General features: G+C 43.2%; 1 protein-coding gene across 1 annotated transcript in view; it reads right to left on the bottom strand.

The window, feature by feature from the left end:
• ADCY2 (adenylate cyclase 2) overlaps nucleotides 1-23907 on the bottom strand; it is a 422494-nt gene that overhangs the window by 75767 nt on the left and 322820 nt on the right. The window contains exons 15-16 of the mRNA XM_047074450.1: nucleotides 16132-16216; nucleotides 2680-2817 (exon numbers count right to left, since the gene is read on the bottom strand). Of these exons, the coding sequence (XP_046930406.1) occupies nucleotides 2680-2817; nucleotides 16132-16216 (223 nt within the window). The remainder of the gene's footprint in view (nucleotides 1-2679; nucleotides 2818-16131; nucleotides 16217-23907) is intronic.

Raw genomic sequence — 23907 nt, forward strand, 5'->3', positions numbered from 1 at the left:
TTCTATGAAGCCAGTATTACTTTGATTCCTAAACCAGACAGAGACCCAGTAAAAAAAGAGAACTACAGGCCAATATCCCTGATGAATATGGATGCCAAAATTCTCAATAAGATACTAGCAAATCGAATTCAACAGCATATAAAAAGAATTATTCACCATGATCAAGTGGGATTCATTCCTGGGATGCAGGGCTGGTTCAACATTCGCAAATCAATCAACGTGATACATCACATTAACAAAAAAAAAGAGAAGAACCATATGATCCTGTCAATCGATGCAGAAAAGGCCTTTGATAAAATCCAGCACCCTTTCTTAATAAAAACCCTTGAGAAAGTCGGGATAGAAGGAACATACTTAAAGATCATAAAAGCCATTTATGAAAAGCCCACAGCTAACATCATCCTCAACGGGGAAAAACTGAGAGCTTTTTCCCTGAGATCAGGAACACGACAGGGATGCCCACTCTCACCGTTGTTATTTAACATAGTGCTGGAAGTTCTAGCATCAGCAATCAGACAACAAAAGGAAATCAAAGGCATCAAAATTGGCAAAGATGAAGTCAAGCTTTCGCTTTTTGCAGATGACATGATATTATACATGGAAAATCCGATAGACTCCACCAAAAGTCTGCTAGAACTGATACATGAATTCAGCAAAGTTGCAGGATACAAAATCAATGTACAGAAATCAGTTGCATTCTTATACACTAACAATGAAGCAACAGAAAGACAAATAAAGAAACTGATCCCATTCACAATTGCACCAAAAAGCATAAAATACCTAGGAATAAATCTAACCAAAGATGTAAAGGATTTGTATGCTGAAAATTATAGAAAGCTTATGAAGGTAATTGAAGAAGATTTAAAGAAATGGAAAGACATTCCCTGCTCATGGATTGGAAAAATAAATATTGTCAAAATGTCAATACTACCCAAAGCTATCTACACATTCAATGCAATCCCAATCAAAATTGCACCAGCATTCTTCTCGAAACTAGAACAAGCAATCCTAAAATTCATATGGAACCACAAAAGGCCCCGAATAGCCAAAGGAATTTTGAAGAAGAAGACCAAAGCAGGAGGCATCACAATCCCAGACTTCAGCCTCTACTACAAAGCTGTCATCATCAAGACAGCATGGTATTGGCACAAAAACAGACACACAGACCAATGGAATAGAATAGAAACCCCAGAACTAGACCCACAAACATATGGCCAACTCATCTTTGACAAAGCAGGAAAGAACATCCAATGGAAAAAAGACAGCCTCTTTAACAAATGGTGCTGGGAGAACTGGACAGCAACATGCAGAAGGTTGAAACTAGACCACTTTCTCACACCATTTACAAAAATAAACTCAAAATGGATAAAGGACCTAAATGTGAGACAGGAAACCATCAGAACCTTAGAGGAGAAAGCAGGAAAAGACCTCTCTGACCTCAGCCGTAGCAATCTCTTACTCGACACATCCCCAAAGGCAAGGGAATTAAAAGCAAAAGTGAATTACTGGGACCTTATGAAGATAAAAAGCTTCTGCACAGCAAAGGAAACAACCAACAAAACTAAAAGACAACCAACGGAATGGGAAAAGATATTTGCAAATGACATATCGGACAAAGGGCTAGTATCTAAAATCTATAAAGAGCTCACCAAACTCCACACCCGAAAAACAAATAACCCAGTGAAGAAATGGGCAGAAAACATGAATAGACACTTCTCTAAAGAAGACATCCAGATGGCCAACAGGCACATGAAAAGATGTTCAGCGTCGCTCCTTATCAGGGAAATACAAATCAAAACCACACTCAGGTATCACCTCACGCCAGTCAGAGTGGCCAAAATGAACAAATCAGGAGACTATAGATGCTGGAGAGGATGTGGAGAAACGGGAACCCTCTTGCACTGTTGGTGGGAATGCAAATTGGTGCAGCCGCTCTGGAAAACAGTGTGGAGGTTCCTCAGAAAATTAAAAATAGACCTACCCTATGACCCAGCAATAGCACTGCTAGGAATCTACCCAAGGGATACAGGAGTACTGATGCATAGGGGCACTTGTACCCCAATGTTCATAGCAGCACTCTCAACAATAGCCAAATTATGGAAAGAGCCTAAATGTCCATCAACTGATGAATGGATAAAGAAATTGTGGTTTATATACACAATGGAATACTACGTGGCAATGAGAAAAAATGAAATATGGCCTTTTGTAGCAACGTGGATGGAACTGGAGAGTGTGATGCTAAGTGAAATAAGCCATACAGAGAAAGACAGATACCATATGGTTTCACTCTTATGTGGATCCTGAGAAACTCAACAGGAACCCATGGGGGAGGGGAAGGGAGAAAAAAAAAAAAAGACGTTAGAGTGGGAGAGAGCCAAAGCATAAGAGACTGTTAAAAACTGAGAACAAACTGAGGGTTGATGGGGGGTGGGAGGGAGGGGCGGGTGGGTGATGGGTATTGAGGAGGGCACCTTTTGGGATGAGCACTGGGTGTTGTATGGAAACCAATTTGTCAATAAACTTCATAAAAAAAAAAAAAAAAAAAAAAAAAAAAAAAAAAAAAAAAAAATAATAGGCAGTAACTGGTGTCAGCACGGAGCCCCGGTCAAGGTCTGAAAGTCCCACCGAGTCAGGCATCGGAGGCAAAGAAGGCCGTGCCTGGCGGGAGCCCTGACTCACCATGTTGAACACGGCCATGGTCAGGATGATGGCGGTGGTGAGGACCGTGAGGGAGACCCGCGGCCAGGGCCGGTCCGCGATGATGCTGGATGACTTCAGCAGCCACAGGAGAGAGGCGGAGGCCTTCTTGCTGCATTGCTGGGAGGAGACAGGAAAGGAAACGCGTCACGTTTCTTTATGATGTTTAAAACCACAAAAGGGATCGGTACTTTTCCCAGAACAAACAAGGAGGCGCTGGTCTCCGCTGGGGGCCCATACCAGGTCACAAACCTTCCTCAAACTATGTGAGCATCATGGTGACAAATAAAGAACAAATTAGTTAAGTTTCTGCGATAAATTCAGAATGTGCTTGTATGTCCTGAAATTACGTTTAAAAACAACCCAAACAAAAAACTCAGGGCGCCTGGGTGGCTCCGTTGGTGAAGCGTCTGACTTCAGCTCAGGTCACGATCTCCCAGTTCACGAGTCAGAGTCCCACGTCAGGCTCTGTACTGACAGCTCAGAGCCTGGAGCTTGCTTCGGATTCTGTGTCCCCCTCTCTCTCTGCACCCCAACCCTGCTCATGCTCTCCCTCCCTCTCTCTCTCTCTCTTAAAATTAAATAAACATGAAAAAAACCCCTCTGATAAAAGAAAACTAAGTCAGTTGATTAAACCACTCGGGGGAACGTGGCAGGTCTCAGGTCACAGCCATGATAAAACAATGATCACAATTCGGCCCATTCACATGGGAGACAGATCGGCAGGTAGCTAGTCACGATCCAGTTGGCTCAGTTGGCTACCAAGCAAATTGATGTCCTTACCTCCAAAGGCAACACCCACTGTTCTCAGGCATGTGTCTTCGTGATGGCTTTACCTTATCCTGCCCTCCGGGGACTTTCCACATGGAGACCCTCTTTTCCAAAGTTTTGATGGTGCTAAAAATTACCTAATGTAACCTTTTCCCTCTTACCCATTTTTCAGCACACGGGTCAGCGGCGTTAACTATATTCACAGTGCTGCGTAGTACGTCTCTGTAACTTTTCATCTCGCACAACTAGAGTCTATAGCCACCGAAGAACTCCCCTCTCTCCTTCCCCTTGCCTCCGGCGACCACCGTCTTACTTTCCGTCTCTAAAAGTCTGACGACTCTGGGCACCTACCAAAGGTGGAAGCGTGCAGCATTTGTCTTTTTGTGACTGGCTTATTTCACTCAGCATCATCTCCAGGTTCGTCCGCGTTGTCACGGGTGACCAGATTTCCTTGTTTTTGGAAGGCTGAATAATGTTCCACTCTAGGCACATACTGCATTTTATTTATCCACTCATCTGTGGATGGTCACTGCGTTGCCTCTGACTTCCGGCTACTGCGAATAATGCGGCAGCGAGTGTGGGTGTTGGGAGAAATGCTTTCGATACAAGAAGGAATTGAGGTATTTATGGGATGGCAGCCAATGTTCCCTCATCATCTGCTGGGGGCCAGACTCTGCTCCGTGGGACTTTAGGGGTTGAACTCGCCTCAGCCTTAAGGCCACCTTTCCAGAGGGGCCACTGTAATTCAGACCTTTGTCCAGGTGGTGGCAGGATGGAGGCGGGGAGAGTTCTAAGGCGTGGGTAACAAACTGCCTGTGCCAGGCGCTGCTGGGATCGACAGATGTCACCTGACCTGACAAGCTGTACAAAACGGTCTCTAGGGATCTCCACTTTAACCTTCATGCGAAAGGGGCTGTGGCCCTATGGCTAACGTGTCCTGAAAACACTAGAAAAAGGTTATGATTTCAAAAATTAAAAAAAAAATTTAATGTTTATTTTTGACAGAGGGAGAAAGAGACAGAGCACCAGCAGGGGAGGGGCAGAGAGAGAGGGAGACAAAGAATCCGAAGCAGGCTCCAGGCTCCGAGCTGTCAGCACAGAGGCTGACGTGGGGCTCAAACCCACGAACTGTGAGATCATGACCTGAGCCGAAGTCAGATGCTTAACTGGCTGAGCCACCCAGGCGCCCCTAAAATTTTTTTGTTTTAATGTTTATTTATTCTTTGAGAGAGAAAGAGCACAAGCAGGGGAGGGGCAGAGAGAGAGAGGGAGACACAGAATCCAAAGCAGGCTCCAGGCTCCGAGCTGTCAGCACAGAGCCTGACGTGGGGCTCAAACCCACGAACTGTGAGATCATGACCTGGGCCGAAGTCGGGAGCTCGACTGACTGAGTCACCCAGGTGCCCTGTTCAAAAATTTAAAAAAAAAAGGCCAACAGACTGTACCTTTCTGACTCGTACCACTAAGTTAATATAATGGCAAAGCTGATGTAACATCAATAAACCGCGTAACAGAGAATCCTCAGTAGCACGAATAGACAGCACTTTTATTTCTCTACGTCTTTCAGAGTCTTTCTGCTTCAGTCTTAGAAACAGAAGCACTGCAGTATGTTAAATGCTGATACAGCAATGGAATGGGATTCTGCAAGACAGGATGAGAGGTGGTTAGGACAGTAAGAATCAGCCCAGGAGCCCAGGAGCAAACCCCCAGAGTCGAGAGACTTTCTGCAGGTGAACTATCCTCTCTGGCCTCAGCCTCCCCAGCTCTAGAATGGGGACAATAATAATACCTGGTTCCTTGGTCTTGTAGGACGTTATATGAGCTACATAATAAGGCACCAGGGGCAGGACTCCCAAGTGTTAGCTCCCATTGTTACGCTTATGAAGAAAACATAATAATTCTCAGAGACATTTAATGACTAAGTGTCTCTTTGCTCTGCATCTATACGAACAATAAAACCTCATTCCCCCCCCTTTCCACTATGGTTTTTCCTCCAAGCAGCCTCCTTCTTTCTTCATTCCTGTCACCAGGTAGAGGCCACGTGAAGAAAACTGTTCAGAAATATGGAAATTGGAAAATATTGCTGGTGGCAAGGACCAGGAAACAGCCGGTGACAGGGACGTGCGCCCTGAGCTGACGTGTAGAGAGAGGAGGGGGAGGAGAGTGAAGATGTGCGGGGAGCAGAGGATGCCGATGGCGGGGCGGAGGAGAAAAGAGACGATGTTCTTGAGGTGGAAGGATCGGGAAAGGAGACCACTGATGCGACTATAGCTCTGAACAAAAAGCACGACTTCGTTCCTGACATGCTAACGGAGCTCAGTGTGCCTGTTTTGGGTTAACTATTCAAGTGCAGTCCCCGGTGGAAAAGCAAGTGTGTCAAAATTGGCACCATTGTAATGAAACATTATAAACGATACCATCTCCCACAGTATTTTGGCATTAATTCAGAAGGTGCCCTTCAGAGCCCAGCTTTACCCGTTTGATCTCTGGTTTAATGGCTGGCATAACTTCCGTCAAATCTGCGTCCTCCCTTTGTTGACCATCAGTGAATCCCACTGCATACACGATGGCCTCCTGCTTACAGTGAGCTCACTGTGAGCCTTCCAGAAATGTGCTTGACTGTTAGTGCCACACCCACCCACTGGTGAATGTGGAACTGGCACCAACTGTCATGGGACATGTGAAAGGAGGAAGAATGTCATTTCATATGGAAACTCCATCATGGCGTTGGTGCTGGGGACAATGGCCAGTGCAGTTTGCTAGAAGGCGTATGGGATGAATATCGACGTTCTTCTCTCAGTATAGGCAGACGATTCTCCCCAGAAAAATAATGTGTTCATAATATGTTTGGATTAAAACAAGACAAAACAAAACAGGAGGGGCACCTGGCTGGCTGAGTCAGTTAAGCATCTGACTTCCACTCAGGTCATGATCTCATGGTTCATGAGTTCAAGCCCTGTGTCTGGCTCTAGGCTGACAGTGCAGAGCCTGCTTGGGATTCTCTCTCTCCCTCTCTCAGCCCCTCCTCCACTCGTGTTTTCTCTCTCTCTCAAAATAAATAAACCTAAAGAAAAACACAGGAAAAAAATATACCCCCCTCTTCCTTCTTCCTCCCCCTCCACTCTGAATCTCTTGCACTGGAAACAACTGGTAACCTCTCACTTTAAAATTTCTCCTAATTGAACATAATAATTATAAGAGCAGATCACATTAACAATTTCATCGGTGTCCTTTAAAAAAATAAAATCAGTTACATGAAAAGAAGTAGATGATGCTCTTGAGGTTTAATAAAATGAAAAAAACATTTAGAAAAGTTACAAATACATTACAATGGGGAGTAGCAAATTTTTATTATTAGAAAAAGAAAACTCATCTTAGAATCTTGCCTGAAAAAGTGGTGAAGTTTATCATATACCCATGTGCTTTCGTGCATTTGTCTAGAGGAACACCTACTTTGGCGTTTTAATTGGCCAACGACTGTCTTTTTGAATGGCGGCCACCAGCTGCAGGAATAATTACTTGTAACATTTAGTGTTACAGAGACTGCCATGTGTACTCTGATTAATTGTACGAGAGTTTCCCACAGAAAGGCTGCTTGATTTCAGTCAATCATACTTTATAAAATCAACATTTTTCTTGCTATGCCCTGGGTGAACCACTTTCCTCAGCCATCCATCCACCGTGTGGCACTCACGGGCTAGCCACCTTGTGTTCTCTTTGACGCTGTTCGTGTTTGTCTCTGGCCACATGGAGAGCTGGTTGTAGATGGGAACCACACCACACCTGCCTTTGTATCCCCACAGCAGTACAGTGTTGAGCAAAGAGCAGGGACTCGATGGATGCTTGTTCAATACACTCTTTATCTTAACAACGGACCCGAAGAGAAATTTCCAGGGGCCAGAAGCAAAGAAGAAGCTCAGTGCTAGAGGGACTGAGGCTGGGGGGTTGGCCTAGGAGTGTCCTAGGACTGGACAGAAGCTGTAACACCTAGGGGCTGATGCCCGCAGGAGGAAAAAAGGGGTTGCCTTGAGCTTGCCAAGGGTGGGGCAGCTGAGGCCAAGACCCCTGACTAAAATCAGGAGCCTCAGGGTGTGCATGTATCTTTTTGAATTAGTGTTTTCATTTTCTTTGGGTAAATACTCAGTAGTGGAATTCCTGTACACAACTGTTGAGTCATTATATAGTACCTAAAACTAACACAACATGTTGTATGGTATATGTTAATTATACTTCAATAAAAACAAAACAAACAAAAAATCCCAGAAGCCTCAGAATGCTCTTCCCTCCACGTAAAGTCTAGAAAACTCCATGTACTAGTTGAGGGAAGTATCAACACACTTCCAGTGATAAATTCCATCTCTAAATATGGGCGATGAATTTGAAATTACATTATAAGCTTCATCATGGGGCCCCAAATTGAGGGGCTATCAATTGGGTCAAAGACCAGAGAGAGTCCTTGGGGTTCCTGCAGAAGTACCCTTTTTGCTAAAGGATAATTCCCTCTGAACATGACCTCACAATAAAAAAGAAATTATGAACTACACAGGACATAGGGCTGTATGAGGAAGAATCAACAGACACAACAAAAAGTAGAATTCGCATCACAGGATCTGCAGGTATGCTATCAATCTGCAATAGCCTGCAGAATAAGACCAAAGAAATTAGAAGATGGATCAGAGTACACAATGAATGAGCACTTATGAGAAAAAATGAGCCACAAAGACTCTCAGGAGATGAAAATGTAGATAATGGAAAATTTAGTAGCTGTGCTAGGGGGTAGGACAGCCCTGAGGAAATGCCCCATCAAACAGCGCAGAAATGCAGCGATGAAACACATGAATGGGACGTTCAGGCACAGAAGGTACAATGAAAAGATTCAATATACTTGTAATGAAAGTTTGAGAAAAACAGAACAAAAGACCAGGACGGAGCAACAGCTTTGCAGGCCTGGAGCAAAACATGAGTTCTGTGGCCGAGGCGACCCACTGGGTCCCAAACAGGAAGATGAAAGTACACCTTTACCTAAGCACAAGGGAGCTACGGCCCATGACAGATACGGAGCGAGTCCCACGAAAGCAACCAGAGAGAAGACGTGTCACCTTCTAAGAAACAGTAATTTGACTATAGATTTCTCCGCGGTCCATCAACCACAGGAAAATATGGATTCATATTTTCAAAATATTAGCTTATCATAAACCATTATTCAATGAGGAGAAACCCGACTGTTTTTTTTTTTTTTTTAAATACAAAAGTTGCGGACATTATGCACAGGCTCTCACTGAAAAGATGAGAAAAGGAACAATCCTTTGGGAATATGGAGATGGGATCCCGGAGGAAGGGATGGTGTTCAGGAAGAATGGTGTAAAATGGGTACACAACAAGAATAACGATAGCAGTGAATGACAACAGCAGTTTAAATTTAGAAAAATCTGGCCTGCCCTCTTTATCTTTCTGTGCTGTTTTGTAGGTTATTTATTCGGCTCTTGCTTTACTTTTTTCAGCCTAACTGCTGAGTTTCTAATTTCAAGAATCTGAGCATCTTATTCCATCTTCTTTATTCAAGAATGGGATTCAGATGCAGAGTACAATATTCTTCAACAACAAGGTGGAGATATTAACGAGCTCTGTTAGTCTCGTGTACATTACACATTTTAAGTTAACCAGGAAAAACAAAATACCAGGATAGATGACTTCCAAGTCACTAGAGGGAACAAAGGAGAATAAATAAATTCCATGGATCCAAGATAATGCAGGAGAAGAGGAAAAATAAGTACAGGCAGAGAACACACATGATGGATTTAAAAAAATAAAAGCAAAATAAGATGGCAGTAGTAATTATAATACACGTAAATGCATTATACTTGTCAGGGAAAAGAGAGAGACTGCTAGATCAGAGAAAGTAACATGCACCTGGATGTTGTTTACCAGAGACACAACATCTAAAACCCACTTACGGACAAGGAAAAGCTGAATAAAAAGATGGAAGGAAAGGACGCTGGGAAAATACTAACTACAAGAAAGCTGGCAGAGTTCTATTGACATGGTAGAAAATAGACTTCAAGGGTAAAACACTCCTTTGGGTAGAAAGCTTTTCTATCAGCCAGTGTGTGACCTACTTTCCTTCCACAGGATGGACTTTATGTTTGTGCTTTCATTTCCGCTAGGAACAAGGTTGGTGGGATGGCATCATATTATCTTTGCTACACAAAGCACAACGCAACCACATTGAGAGAAAAATTTCTTCTGACACACTCTAGCATTTTCCTTTACTATATCTGGCACACTTCTTCTAAAAGATGCTTTTGAGGGTGGTTTTTTTCTTCTGTTTTGTTTTTTGGGTTTTTTTTCTTGGTGGCATTTTTGGTTACAGTCCCTCTCTTGTATTTATTACAAAATTATAAGTCCACTCAGGTAGTTTCGTGTTAAATTTGGCAGTAAACGTGTACTTACTATTATTAGTATTATGACAATGACAAGTATTATTCCTTTTATTGCTGATTGTAATGGAAATGTAAACTTGAATCTCTTGCTCTACATTTTAGTTTCTACTTAAACTGGATTGTTTTGGTTATCAGATAAAATAATATGTTTTCATATTCGAAGGGCTCTCATGTATTTTGGAAAGTATTATTATTAAAGGTACTTTCATACTAGAATATGTTAGAGTCTGAATCCACTCGTAAATTAACGTCCCCCCCCCCCCATTTTACCAAATGTCTTTTAAGATGGAGCTGCACTTTTCCCAGACTCCAGTTTTAAATGAACTGGGCCAACAGCTGGATAATGTATATTGGAAACTAGACCAGAGGAAAATACGAATGAGGTTCACTGCGAGGTTACCGTGAATTACCAATGTGATTAAAAAAAAAAAATTTTTTTTAATGTTTATTCATCTTTGAGAGACAGAGAGAGACAGAGCATGAGCGGGGAAGGGGCAGAGAGAGGGAGACACAGAATCTGAAGCAGGATCCAGGCTCCGAGCTGTCAGCACAGAGCCCGGCGTGGGGCTTGAACTCATGAACCGCGAGATCATGACCGGAGCTGAAGTCGGACGCTCCACCGACTGAGCCCCCCGGGCGTCCCTACCAATGTGATTTTGACCAGTGGATGCTTAGCAGTCACTGCAAGGCAACCTCAGTGCCACGCCTGCCGTGGCCATGACTGTGGACATGCCTGCCTAGTGCCGGGAGCTTGTTTGCCAGGGACTCTCTCCGCACACCTTCCAATTAATTGTAAGGGTTGTAAGCATCGACTCCAATTCTGATTCTGACTCCTACTTGCTCTCCACCACAGAGCAATCTGTGTAACATCTGTGAGGGTCTGTTGTACTAACTGTAGAATGGCCATTCCCTCCAAGGGCTCTTGTGAGGCTAAATGAGCCGGAACACACAATGCCTAACAGACCAAGTCGTCAATTGTAATGGAAGGTAATATTTATTATTTGTAAACTGTGATGAGACTGGACATGTAGCTATTGATGGGGGTCCTGCCCGTCAGAGGCTGTCTATACTGATTCTGAGGGTTCTTACCCAAGGACAGGAAGCTTCTGCTGGTCTTACAGTTATCGCACTCGTGGTCCTGTTCCAAAGTCTTCATTTCTGTCCTCAAGAGATCTGCTGATGTGTGCTTCCGCATTACTTTTTGTGGAGGAAAACTCTTCCTCGAAATGACTGGGCGCAGAAGCTTGCCATGGTGGGAGCACAGGCCACCTCCACAGTTCCGTGTCTCTCACCCACGAGACGTGAGGCCAGACAAAGTCATCTCTGGGTTCCCTGTCTGCTCTCAAGTTTTACGGTTCTGAAATGCTATGAAGGTCTCATGCGGAGACCCGACAGGTGAGGACCCAGGAGGGACCTCGCTGGCAGCGGGGATGGGCGACCGTGGCTGAATTCAGAGCCGCGCACTCAGAAGGAGTCGATCGGGGTGAGGATGAGGGCAAGACGTTTTCTGAGCATTTGGGTGCCGCCCAACACTCCTTCCAGCCCACAGATGTTAAATATTTATCTTGTATTTCAAGTGCCTGAAGTACTACAGCGAGCAAAACAGGGTTGAAGCAGATTCACTGGTGATCTCTCCATCTAAGATCACAAATGATATTACGAAATGGGCAGCCTGCCCGGCAGGCGTGAGGGATGCTGGTAGTGACATGGGGGGGGGGGGCTCTGTAGATCGGGTCTGGGAAGGTTAGGAGATTATTTCCAACCGCGGAGAGAGCCCAAAGCACATCAGAGTCAAGGGATCATGGTGCGCGTGAGGTCTTTCAGCGTGGCAAGGTGACGGCCACCCACCCATGCTTCCCACAGCCACACACGTGCAGAACCCGTCCCCACGCCAGGGCATCTGGGGAAGGGAAGATTACCGGGACACCTGGGGACGCCTAACTGTCCCAGCGGTGTTGGGGAGGATGGGAGGGGGCCACATGGAGCTGCATGAGCGGACATGGTGGAAAGGAACCGCACGGACATGACACGAGTCCACGAGTGCTGACTTAGTGCCCGCTTATCAAAGTGTTTCAGTGGGCGGAACTCTGCTGGATTCCCTGGGAGACAGAAAGCAAATGTAGGAAACAATTCTCATCTCAAAAAAAAAAAAACTACTCTATGTAAGGGAGACAACAGTTACACTCATCAGAGAGAGAGAGAGAGAGAGAGAGAGAGAGGAGGAGGAGCCAAATAAGTTGTTAAACAATCAAGTGCTAAATTATGGGGCACAGATCCTAAGTCCCATGGCGCTCAAAGAAGAGCCCACTGCAGGGGCTGGTGGGGTTTCTGAGAAACTTTCTAGAAGACAAGCAGTGGCAGGGGAACATGGGGGTGGGGGGACGCACTGGGGGGAGCGGCTAGGGCAAGGGAGGGTGGGAGTGAGGGACAGACAGCCGTGCTCTGGGCTTCTCGTTAGCAGTAACGGTGAGAACATATAAATTCCCTGACACTTTCCTCAGACTGTGCCACTGAACAAATATCTGTCTCATTTTTCTATCAGAAGGAAAAAAAATGCGTTTCATTATCACTCTTATTCTTTGGCCATTTTTTTTAGCCCCGAGGGACCACAGGCTATGTCTCTACCTTTTTTTTTTTTTAACATGAAATTTATTGTCAAATTGGTTTCCATACAACACCCAGTGCTCATCCCAACAGGCACCCTCCTCAATGCCCATCACCCACTTTCTTCTACCTTTTTATCAAACCCAGCTGTACAATGACCGGTCAGTACAGCTACATGTGTTATATTTCCTGTGTAAGAGAGGGTAACAAAGGTAGAGCTCTTGGAGGAAAAAGATCAGTCAGGCTTACCTTTGCTCAACCTCCTTTATAAAAGTATTTTACTCTAATTCTTCATACAGAGAGTTCAATACCAGTAATATTTTTTAGAAATTTTTTCCCTGTAGTATAAGCATCAGTATTGCCTCTGGCATTTAAGTTTTCCAAAGGTCAATGTATGTTCATAGAAAGATATTAAGGATATTAACATTTCTTTCACAAACTCAGCACTTAATCCAAAAATAAATGCAAATCATACTAACACCTCAGAGAACTGGTAGGCTTTCAAGAGGCCAGAGAATGAGCAGTGAGGATGTCATACCTCTCCATGACCACTAGGAAATATTTGTGACACACACAGCTTTGGGCTGAATGGGGAGGGTCGAATAGAAAGCACGCTGAAAGCTTTCCTGGGTTGCCTTAATTTCTTTGATATTGATGGTGAGAAAAAAGCCCTTACAGAATAGTTTACACAGTACAAAGAACCTCTTATGGGAATGAGAAGAATTCCTTCTTGATTTTATCTGGATTCCCTCTGGATCAAGGATTACAGCTGACCACTGGTGGGGGTGGGGGTGGGGGACTCATTCACTGATCTAACTCAAGTTCAGAAAGAACAGACGTCCTCAAGCCTAGTCTCCCTGACCACTTTGGCAAAATCCAGGCTTCCTTTGAAAAGGAGGTAGGCACCAGTTCATTCCCAGCACTGAGCTTTTCTTTCTCTCTTTTTTTAAATATGAAATTTATTGTCAAATTGGTTTCCATACAACACCCAGTGCTCGTCCCAACAGGTGCCCTCCTCCATGCCCATCACCCCCCCTCCCCCCCCCACCCCTCATCAACCCTCAGTTTATTCTCAGTTTTTATGAGTCTCTTATGGTTTGGCTCCCTCCCTCTCTAACTTTTTTTTTCCTTCCCCTCCCCCATGGTCTTCTGTTAAGTTTCTCAGGATCCACAGAAGAGTGAAAACATATGGTACCCATCTTTCCCTGGATGACTTATTTCACTTAGCATAACAGTCTCCAGTTCCATCCACGTTGCTACAAAGGGCCAGATCTCATTCTTTCTCTTTGCCAAGTAGTATTCCATTGTGTATATAAGCCACAATTTCTTTATCCACACATCTCCAAAGGCAAGGGAATTAAAAGCAAAAATGAACTATTGGGACCTCATGAAGATAAAAAGCTTCTGCACTGCAAAGGAAACAGTGAACAAAATAAAAGGCAACCAATGGAGTGGGAAAAGATATTTGCAAATCACATATCGGACAAAGGGCTAGTATCCAAAATCTATAAAGAACTCACCAAACTCCACACCCGAAAAACAAATAATTCAGCTAAGAAATGGGCAGAAGACATGAATAGACATTTCTCTAAAGAAGACATCCGGATGGCCAACAGGCACATGAAAAGATGCTCAACGTCGCTCCTCATCAGGGAAATACAAATCAAAACCACACTCAGATATCACCTCATGCCAGTCAGAGTGGCCAAAATGAACACATCAGGAGACTATAGATGCTGGAGAGGATGTGGAGAAACGGGAACCCTCTTGCACTGTTGGTGGGAATGCAAACTGGTGCAGCTGCTCTGGAAAACAGTGTGGAGGTTCCTCAAAAAATTAAAAATAGATCTACCTTATGACCCAGCAATAGCACTGCTGGGAATTTACCTAAGGGATACAGGAGTGCCGACGCACAGGGGCACTTGTACCCCAATGTTTATAGCAGCACTTTCAACAACAGCCAAATTATGGAAAGAGCCTAAATGTCCATCTACTGATGAATGAGATTTTCTCTTTAAGACAACAGACAAGTTACGGACTCCCTAGCATCTGGTGTGGGGGGTGTCAGGGTTTCATGATGCTCCTGGGAAGGTGGGTGTGGCATTCTGAAGGCCTCGAGGGACCACAGGCTGGGTCTGGGAGGGGCCAGGAGCCATGAAAGGTTGGCTGGGTTATACCGAAGCTGAGAGGACAGACATTACATAAGACCAAAAGCATTCTCGCAAAGGCAGCAAAGTTGCTCTGGAAATACTTTCTCTAGCCTCCGCTTCTGTTTCTTTTCTATAGCAATTTAGTCTAAGAAAAAGTCAGCTTGAAACCTTAAATATACACTGTGTTCCACACCCCACCCCCCCACCCTGAAGACTGGATTCCTTAGGAACAGAAAATGACTAATGTGGCTACTTAGGCACAATGATAGAAGTCGTTTTAATCAGAACAAGGTTTGGATTTCCAGTGGGACCACAAATGATAGTTCCTATTCTGAAAACCTGAGAAGTGGGCTGCAGAAGCCTTATGGGAGCCAGGAAATCAGAGGGCGGGGCCCGTGTGCTTTTCCACCTAAGGAAAATCTGAACGTGGATAATCAGGCTTTTTGGTATATTGAAGCACTTTAGAAACTTGACAAGGATTCCCAGGGGGCAGTAGTTACAACCTATAGCCTTCCGGCGATTTTAAAGAAGTCTGAGATGTTCTGTGTGCATTCCAGGAAATCAGGAACCATAGTGCCACTTCTGGAAGTTTCCAACCCAATTCAAAACACCTCAACTATGATATAGCAAAGACCCCCACACACAAGTTTGCAACGGTACCCAGCAGACATCGTAGAGTGCCCACTGTTGAGAGGCAGAGACGAACTTTAAGGTCTTTACACTTTTTAGCTAAAAGGTTCCAACACATTAGACTAGAGTGGACCCGATGCTCAAAATCTGGCTCAGAGGGGCCTCTCTTGTTTCCACACATCTCCAATGAACAAGATAAAACACTGACTACCTCTTTTGGATTTCTATCTCATTGCTGGCTTTCTTCCGATGCTCTCATGGGGCCACTTGCTTTCGACTCAAGAATACACTTAGATTTGATTCTTACATCCTGAACTAGCACTTGACCCATCCAAGCTTGCAATGGTTGGTTTAAATCATTAACTAACACTATTAATGAACACTGTTAATTAAATCACTAACAAGATATATTTTTGCATTTGCTGTTTTCATATGTCCCCAACTTTTATATCTTGGAAGTGGATATAAAAGGAGTATCTGGTTTACATTTTAATTCCCCTGCACACGAAAAGCCTCCTATTATACTAGGAGTGGCTGCTCTAAAATACTCTGAAAACTCAGAGGACATAATGCAAAATGGCGACAGAAATAAATACACATGAATATAATTTGATGGTGTGACATCCAATGTTTCAGATAATCTTCAGCTCAGTGTCTTGACTGTACATGAGCTGCCTCAGTTTATATTCTGGGCCGCTGGCATGAAGGGTGCTTGCGTCTTCACTGGGATCCGTATCCCGTGAAATGTTAAATCAACAAGCCCGGTGTTTCAAGCCAGAAATCAGTTTGCCTTCAATGAACACAGTTTTCAAAATAAGGTCCATATGTGAAGTACCTACCAAAAGCTGTCCAGCAAAGCAGACGAAAAGGATACAGGCAAGCAAGAGAAACGCGGCTCCAAAGGAGATCCCGAGAATGGACGTCCTACCAGGAGACAAAGAGGAACAGGTTAGCATGGGAGTAGTTCCCAGTACTCTGGAAAGCCGTCAGTAATATTTGTGGCGTAATTAGGACTTAATTTCATGGGGCCTTCATTCCTCACTCATTTTGTGAAAAATGAAAACGGAGCTAAAACAAACCAAAAACGTGTCTATAGAAAAGCATGTCTATGGGGCACCTGTGTGGCCCAGTCGGCTGAGGGCCAGACTTCAGCTCAGGTCATCATCTCGCGGTTCACGAGTTCGAGCCCTGCGTCGGACTCTGTGCTGACAGCGCGGAGCCTGGAGCCTGCTTCGGGTTCTGCATCTCCCTCTCTCTCTGCCCCTCCCTGGCTTGTGTTCTGTCTCTCTCTCTCTCTCAAAAATAAACAAACATTTTTTTTTTTTTTTAGTGTTTATTTTTGAGACAGAGAGAGAGAGAGAGAGACAGAGCATGAGTGGGGGAGGGGCAGAGAGAGAGAGGGAGACACAGAATCTGAAACAGGCTCCAGGCTCTGCTCTGTCAGCACAGAGCCCGACGTGGGGCTTGAACCCACGAGCTGCAAGATCATGACCTGAACGAAGTCAGACGCTTAACCGACTGAGCCACCCAGGCGCCCCCAAAAGAAATAAACATTAAATTTTTTTTTTAAAAAAGAAAGAAAAGCGTGTCCACAATTATGTCTGATCAACTTGATGATTCATCAAAGTAAGCACCGGTTCCTTAGGAAAGGAAAACAATCTTTTTACAACTCTCCTTTGCACCTGGTACTTTCACGCCCGCGTGTCGTCTCTTGTCTGCCACTGATGTCCTGGCTGCTGCTGCTTCTAAAGAAGTCTCATCGGATGCCCTGCAAGATCTCAAGACCCATCCTTACACCTGCTCACTGAGGAAACAGGCTTATCTTCCCCAGTACAATCCAACCAGATTCAACTTCCTTCCATACTGATGCAGCTATACGTTTACCGAGGTTCCCTGAAGATGTCAGGGGCCATGGCCTTCACATTCTTGCACAAGCAGACGAACACGCAAGCTTCCCGTGATCACGTGAAAAATTAAGTCACAATTCTGCTACTGACACATTACGGGTAGATAAAAGCATTTATACGAATCGTACACCTCTCTGAGACATCCTTTAAATGGCTCAAAAGTTCAGAGCCTCTTACAACTTCATTTATTCCAAGGACAGAAGCGTTAAGGGGTACCAAAGGGGCTGAACTGCAATGAAGAATTAAACGTGCGATTCAAATGAGACATCGGAGGAGAGGTCAGGTGGTGTGTGTGTCAGACTGCAATGGAACCTCCCGCCAATGAGGCTGGCTAGAGACACTGGGGAGACAGGACCGGCACAGAGAACGAAGCGGCAAGATGCTGAATGTCGATTAGCTGCGCGGAAGCCTCAGACGCAAACCAGCCACACGCTGAAATCCCAGCGACCATGCGACGGTGAGTCCGTGGGGAAGGAAAGGGAGCAAGTAACCAGTGAACTATATAAATCCCCTGATGCCATCGCCATGGGAAGGCCCCACTCAGCTCACGTTCTCCAACACCTACTCTATCGCGAGACGATCACACATCAAGGAAGAGCGACAAAAGTCAGACCTCAAACCAAAACCTACGCCTGACACGATGAGGCACCGGGCACTGAGTTATCTTCTAGAAGGATCCGCAGTGCTTTCGAATACCTGGCCCGATGGTGTGACGTCGGTGCATGTTTCACGAGGAACGTTAGGTCTCCGCTAGAAGGGGTAGCACAGCAAATACACCCAGTCCCATGCTAGGCTGCGACGATGCAAAGACAAGTAAGGTGTCACACCTGTTTTGAGCTGCTCACAGGGTAGCAGAGGTAAGCACCATACATCCTAACCTCCCCTACCTAGAGCGTCCTGCTTTCAGACATCACTCAGTCCCCGGTTGGAAGCCACCGGTCTCTCATCTCCCCAACACGCGATCTCAGAGCCTCCCGCTCAGCCGGGCGGCGTGGAGGGAGGGGAACGTGCAACAGCCAACACCTCTCAGCAGTCTTGTGACTGACGGACAGCACAGTAACTCATCTGCTGAATTTGTTTGCTATCTTTCTCATCCATTTTTATAGGAGAGCTCTGAGGAGTTTTCTTAGATTCTGTGCTGCCTCGTTCCTTTCTGCCGTCAAGGTAACGTCAGCTTCACGAGGCTGAGTTCAGACACATAACATCTCTTTCTTGGGTCTGAAACTTCAGATAACAAAGAAATGATCTTTTATGGAAGGGTTGGTAAATATCGACGATAAAACCATCTGATGATAGTGATGGTGACGATGGTGATGATGGTGGTGGTGGTGATGATACAAGACGGCGATGATATGAGGACAGATTATTTACTCTGTACCAAGTGCTGTTCTAAAGCCTTTATATGTAGAGTTCACTTAACCCTCACAATGATCATGAGTACTAGTTACCATCATTACCCCATTTTACCAAGGAGAAATTGAGGCCCAGAGAGGTTAAAGAGCTTGCCTAAAGTTACACGTCTATTAAGCGGTGTGGTTAGGAGTAATGTCCATTCAGTTGTATTCCTGACCCAGGTTCGATTTTAGGAGTAGACATGTCACATTTCTGCCTTGTTTCCTGGTTCTATGTCTTGAGTCAATTTTGATAATTTTCCTGGAAAATTACCCATTCCACTTAAATTTTCAAAGGTAAAATAGTCTACATAATATTCTTTTAATTTTACAAGTCTCCATATTTGAAGCATTTTTTCTTGTCCTTAATGTTATTTTTTTCCCCTCTCTAGATCAGAGTTTTGAAGTGTTGCATGTCTGTTGATCTCAGTGAATGAGCTTTTGGCTTATTACTAAGGTCTATGCTTTCTGACAGTTTTCTACATAGTTTCTGATTTAAGTTTTAAAAATTGCTTCCTCCTTCTTCATGCAAACTTACATTGTCTCTTTCTTGATTGTCACTTATTGCCATTTTTTTGTATTTTATAATAAATGCACTGAAGTACATAAATATTCCTATAAATACTGCTTTAGCCAAATCCTATGGCTTTTGGTTTATAGTTACTCATCTTCTTTCTTCTCTAAAAAGTCTGTACTTTCAATTTCCATTTCCTTTTAAAACAAGAATAATTCCAACGTGTGATTTACAAATTCCACAAGGAGATTATTTTCAGTCTGTCCCTGTTATTTCTAATTTCATTAGATTTGATCGGAGATAGTGGTCTCTTTTATTTCCACTTTGACAATTTATTTTTCTCCTAGGGTGTGATGAATATGATCTACTCCTATTATATCTTATGGATTTCTGAAAATGACACATATTTCCTTTATGCTGGAAACAAAACATGTTCCCTAAATACATCTATTGTCAGAGCCAGATGAGTTAGTCAAATCCCCAGTGGGTTGACTTAATGGCTCAATTTGGTCTGTCAATTTTAGAATGTATTAATATTTCTGGCTAGGATTGTGGGTTTGTCAATATGTCTGAACATTTTAATCGCATCTCTTTATTTATTTCGAAGAGGTGTTGGAGTGCATGAAGATTTATGATTATTAAGTCTTCTTGGTGACTATACCATTGTAAAAGTTTTTCTTTTTCTCAGGCTGAATGCCTTCCACTTGATTCCATATCATCAGAAATTTTTATTCCTGCAGCTTTCTTTTTCCTCTAAGCTGTTTCTCAGAATAGCTGTTTTCCATCCTTTATTTCCAAACTGTCTTGTCTTTTAATTTTAGTGAGATCTCCTGTACCTGGTACACAGGTGACCTTTTGTTTTAGCCTCAATCTTTGAGCCTCTTTCCATGAATAGGACATTTTTATCCACTCAGTTATTAAAACTGGTTAAGATTTGACCGCTTGTCCCACCTTAGTTTCTCGAAATGTTCAGTGGAATTCACAAAGAAGTCAACAGAGTATCAATCTTCTTCTGATCTAAGATTTAAAATATTAATAAATTTAATAGATATACACCTATTAAAACTTTCTATCCAATTATGTGTCAGTTTTGGTAGGGTAGCTTTTCAAGCAATTTTCCCATTTTATTAAGTTGTGAACCTTTCTGGCCTTGAGTAATTTATAATATTCCGTATCTATTATATAATATTATAATATTATATCTATTATATAATATTCCATATCTGTTAATGTCTGTAGGATCTGTGGTGAATCCCCTTTTATTACTTATGTCATTAATTTGTGCGTTCTGTGATGATCTCTCTTTCTTGATCAGTCTTGCTAGTGGCTTAGGAATTTTTAAACTTTTTCAAAGAACCAACTTTTGGCTTTATTGATTTTCTGTATTGGTTATTTTCTATTATGGATTTCTTCTTCCTTCTTGAACATCTTTTCCCTTCTACTTGATGTGCTCATCTCTTTATGGCTTCCTAAGTCAGAAACTTAAGACAACAAATTTTAGCCCTTTCTTCTTTTCTAATGTAAGTATTTGAAAACTACAGATTCCTCTCTAAATTACTGCTTTAAACTACATCCCCATATCTTGGCATGTTTTTTTTTTTTGATATTCAAAACATTTTCTAATTTCTCTTATGATTTTTTCATTTGACTCATAGGTTCTTCAAAAGCATAAAATCTAATGCTGAAATATTTGTGGATATTTTAGTTTTTATTTTTATTTATTTACTTTTTAAATGTTTATTTATTTTTGAGAGAGAGAGAGAGAGACAGAGCATGAGCAGGGGAGGGGCAGAGAGAGAGGGAGACACAGAATCCGAAGCAGGCTCCAGGCTCTGAGCCTCTACACAGAGCCCGACACGGGGCTTGAACCCACGAACTGTGAGATCATGACCCGAGCTAAAGTCTGGCAGTTAATCAACTGAGCCACCGAGGCACCCAGATTGGTGGATATTTTCGATATACACTTTTTATTTCTAACCTGATTTTGGTGTGGTTGGACATCATAGTGAAAGATTTTTTATCTTTTCAAATGTGTTTCAATCTTTACAAATTTGTCGAGATGCTTCTATGGCCTAGTATGTGTTCTGGCCGTGGTCCATGTGCAGCTTAAAATCACATGTATCGGGGGCATCTGGGTGGCTCAGTCGCTTAAGCACTGGACTTCAGCTCAGGCTGTGATCTCATAGTTCATGGGTTCAAGCCCCACATCGAGCTCTGCAATGACAGTATGGAGCCTGCTTGAGATTCCCTCTCTCTCCCCACTGTATTGAATAACCAGTTAGTTGTCTTTTAGAAAAATTCACCGAATATCAGCATATAGTCTTTGATACTCTCTCACATGTTTAAGCACGTCGAATGCCGTGCATCTCATCCTGCAGATTCAAGTTTACTCCCGGCATCATTTCAGGTCAGCCCAAAGAACTTCTGTTAGCATTTCTTACACTGTAGGTTTGCTGCTGAACTCCTTTAGCTTTCTTTCACTTGCAAAATGTCTTTATTTCATCTCATTTTTTAAAAAAGAATAGCTTCACTGAATACTGGATTCAGCATTGGCCATATTTATACCAGTGGTTCTAATCAGGAGTCGGTCATCATCCCCCTCATCCATCTCTAGCTGCAATGTCTTTTTCCTCTGGCTGTATTGAAGGTAGTCCCCCCCCCCCCCCCTTTTTTTCTTTGGCTTTAGCAGTTTGACCTTAGTGTATCACCTGTGGTTTGCTTTCTATGTATTCTGGTTGCCGTTGGCCAAAGCTCTTGCCTTTGGACGTTAACGTATTTCAATCAACTTGGGGCAATTTGTCACTAAGTATACTGGCAATTTCCTATCTGTCTTCTAATGCCTTTCCGTTCCATCTCCTCAAAATTCCATTCCCCAGATTCTCTGCCAACTGTTTCTAACTAGGTTTGGCCAATGGGAAGCACTGGCGGAGCCTGGAGGCTGCTGGGGGAAGCAAGAAGCCTGGGGGTTTCCCTTTCTTACTCTCTATTTAGCAACCATTTTCTCAACAGCCCGAAACTCCTGCCTCCCAGGAGGTCTCGGGTCCCTGGCAGACAGCCCATCCCACCCTGGTCCCACGAAGGCCTGGTGTGGTTCTAGCCCCTCAGGAAGGTCCGGGAGCCTGTGTTTCTGGCAAGCCACCTCCTCCTGTGTCCTTCCAAACCCAACGATGGCAGCTTCCTCGTCGCTGTCATACTCTCTCCTGTTTGGTTTCTCAGCCCTTCTCTCATTCTGTAAGGGCTTCACTTTATTAAATTACCTTGTGGAAACACCTTAGGCAATTTCTGTTCTTCAGTGGACTCAAAGCCATTAACTAACCTTTTTTCTGGGTACTACCTCATTAGTGGTTAAATGGAAACACAGGAAGGACTGGAATCAGTTACTTCTCCAAATTTCTTCCTTTTTCCTTTGGGGGGAAAAAACCTCCCCATTGTTCAGTTTTTACTAGAAGTATTGAGAAATATTTACATTTTTCCATTGGTTATGGTGTATCTGAATTTCCTCAGGAATGGATAAGTTATTATGGATTGTACTGGCCTCTAGTCAACACATATCTCAACAGAGCCAGTGACTGTTATGGGTTAACCTACTTGTGAATCAGAGTTGAAATAAAAGATTCCTACACTACCATGACTTTTCGAGGCTCTTGTTTTTTCGATGCATTTCAATTTTGGTTTTAGGAGTAATTATTTTACTATGAAGACAGGTGACAGAGAGTCTGGACATTCAAACAGACATAGTAACGTGAGCCTGAAGGAACCACAGGAGCATTGAAATGGACTCTCGCGTTTTATAGTCCCCTACCTGGTACAGTGAAGAACCTCAAAGAAGAGCTGGTGGCATTTTTTTTCTGGATGCATCTGATGACCACTACTTTGGTCTTTCTCAAATGTCAGAATTCCCACAGACAGCGGGCTGCTGATAAAGGAAAAGAGTCGTGCTAACACTATCGATTCTCTGTTTTTGCATTGGTGAAATGAATGACAGATCATTAAAGCAGGAACGAGCATTCTTAAGAGTACATTATGACATGAACTACCAACCATGACTCAAGAAGAAAACAGAAATTCTGAATAGGCCTATAGAAGTAAAGAGATGGAATCAGTAATTAGAACAAAACCCAAACCAAAATTTACTTGCAAAGAAAAGTGCACGTCCAGATGGCTTCACTGGTGATTTCTACAAAACACATATAGAGAAGGGTTTTTACCACTTTTTCCACAAACTCTTCCAGAAAGTTAAAAGGATGGAACATGTTCTGATTCTATCAGGTCAGTATCACCTTGGTACCAATATCAGAGAAAGCTATATCACAAGGAAACAAAACTCAGACTGGTATCTCTTAGAAGTATACATACAAGAACATTGGCAAAATATTGGCAAACTGAATCTAGTCACATATGAAAAAGGATTCTATAACATGACCAAGTGGGCTTTACCTGAGTAATGCAAGGTCGGTGTAATATCTGAAAATCAATCAATATAATACACTACATTAATAAAGGAAAAGAAACCCACACGATCGTCTCAGTAGCTATAGAAAAGCATTAGACAAAATCTGAAACCCTTTTATTATAAAAACTCTCAACAAACTAACATTAAAAGGGGATTTCCTTTATCTTGATTAAGGCAACTGTGAAAAACCCACAGATAACATCATACTTAATGGTGAATTACTGAATGTTTTCCTCCTAAGATCATGAACAGGAATATATCTGTGCTATGACTACTTCTATTGAAATTACCCTGAGGCTTCCAGTCAGGGAAGTTAGGCAAGAAAATGAAATAAAAGGCATCACATTGGA

This window comes from Lynx rufus, unplaced genomic scaffold (genome assembly GCF_022079265.1).
Source record: "Lynx rufus isolate CCGP_SWC_20201006 ecotype Redwood Valley unplaced genomic scaffold, mLynRuf1.p SCAF_1, whole genome shotgun sequence".
Classification (NCBI taxonomy): domain Eukaryota; kingdom Metazoa; phylum Chordata; class Mammalia; order Carnivora; family Felidae; genus Lynx; species Lynx rufus.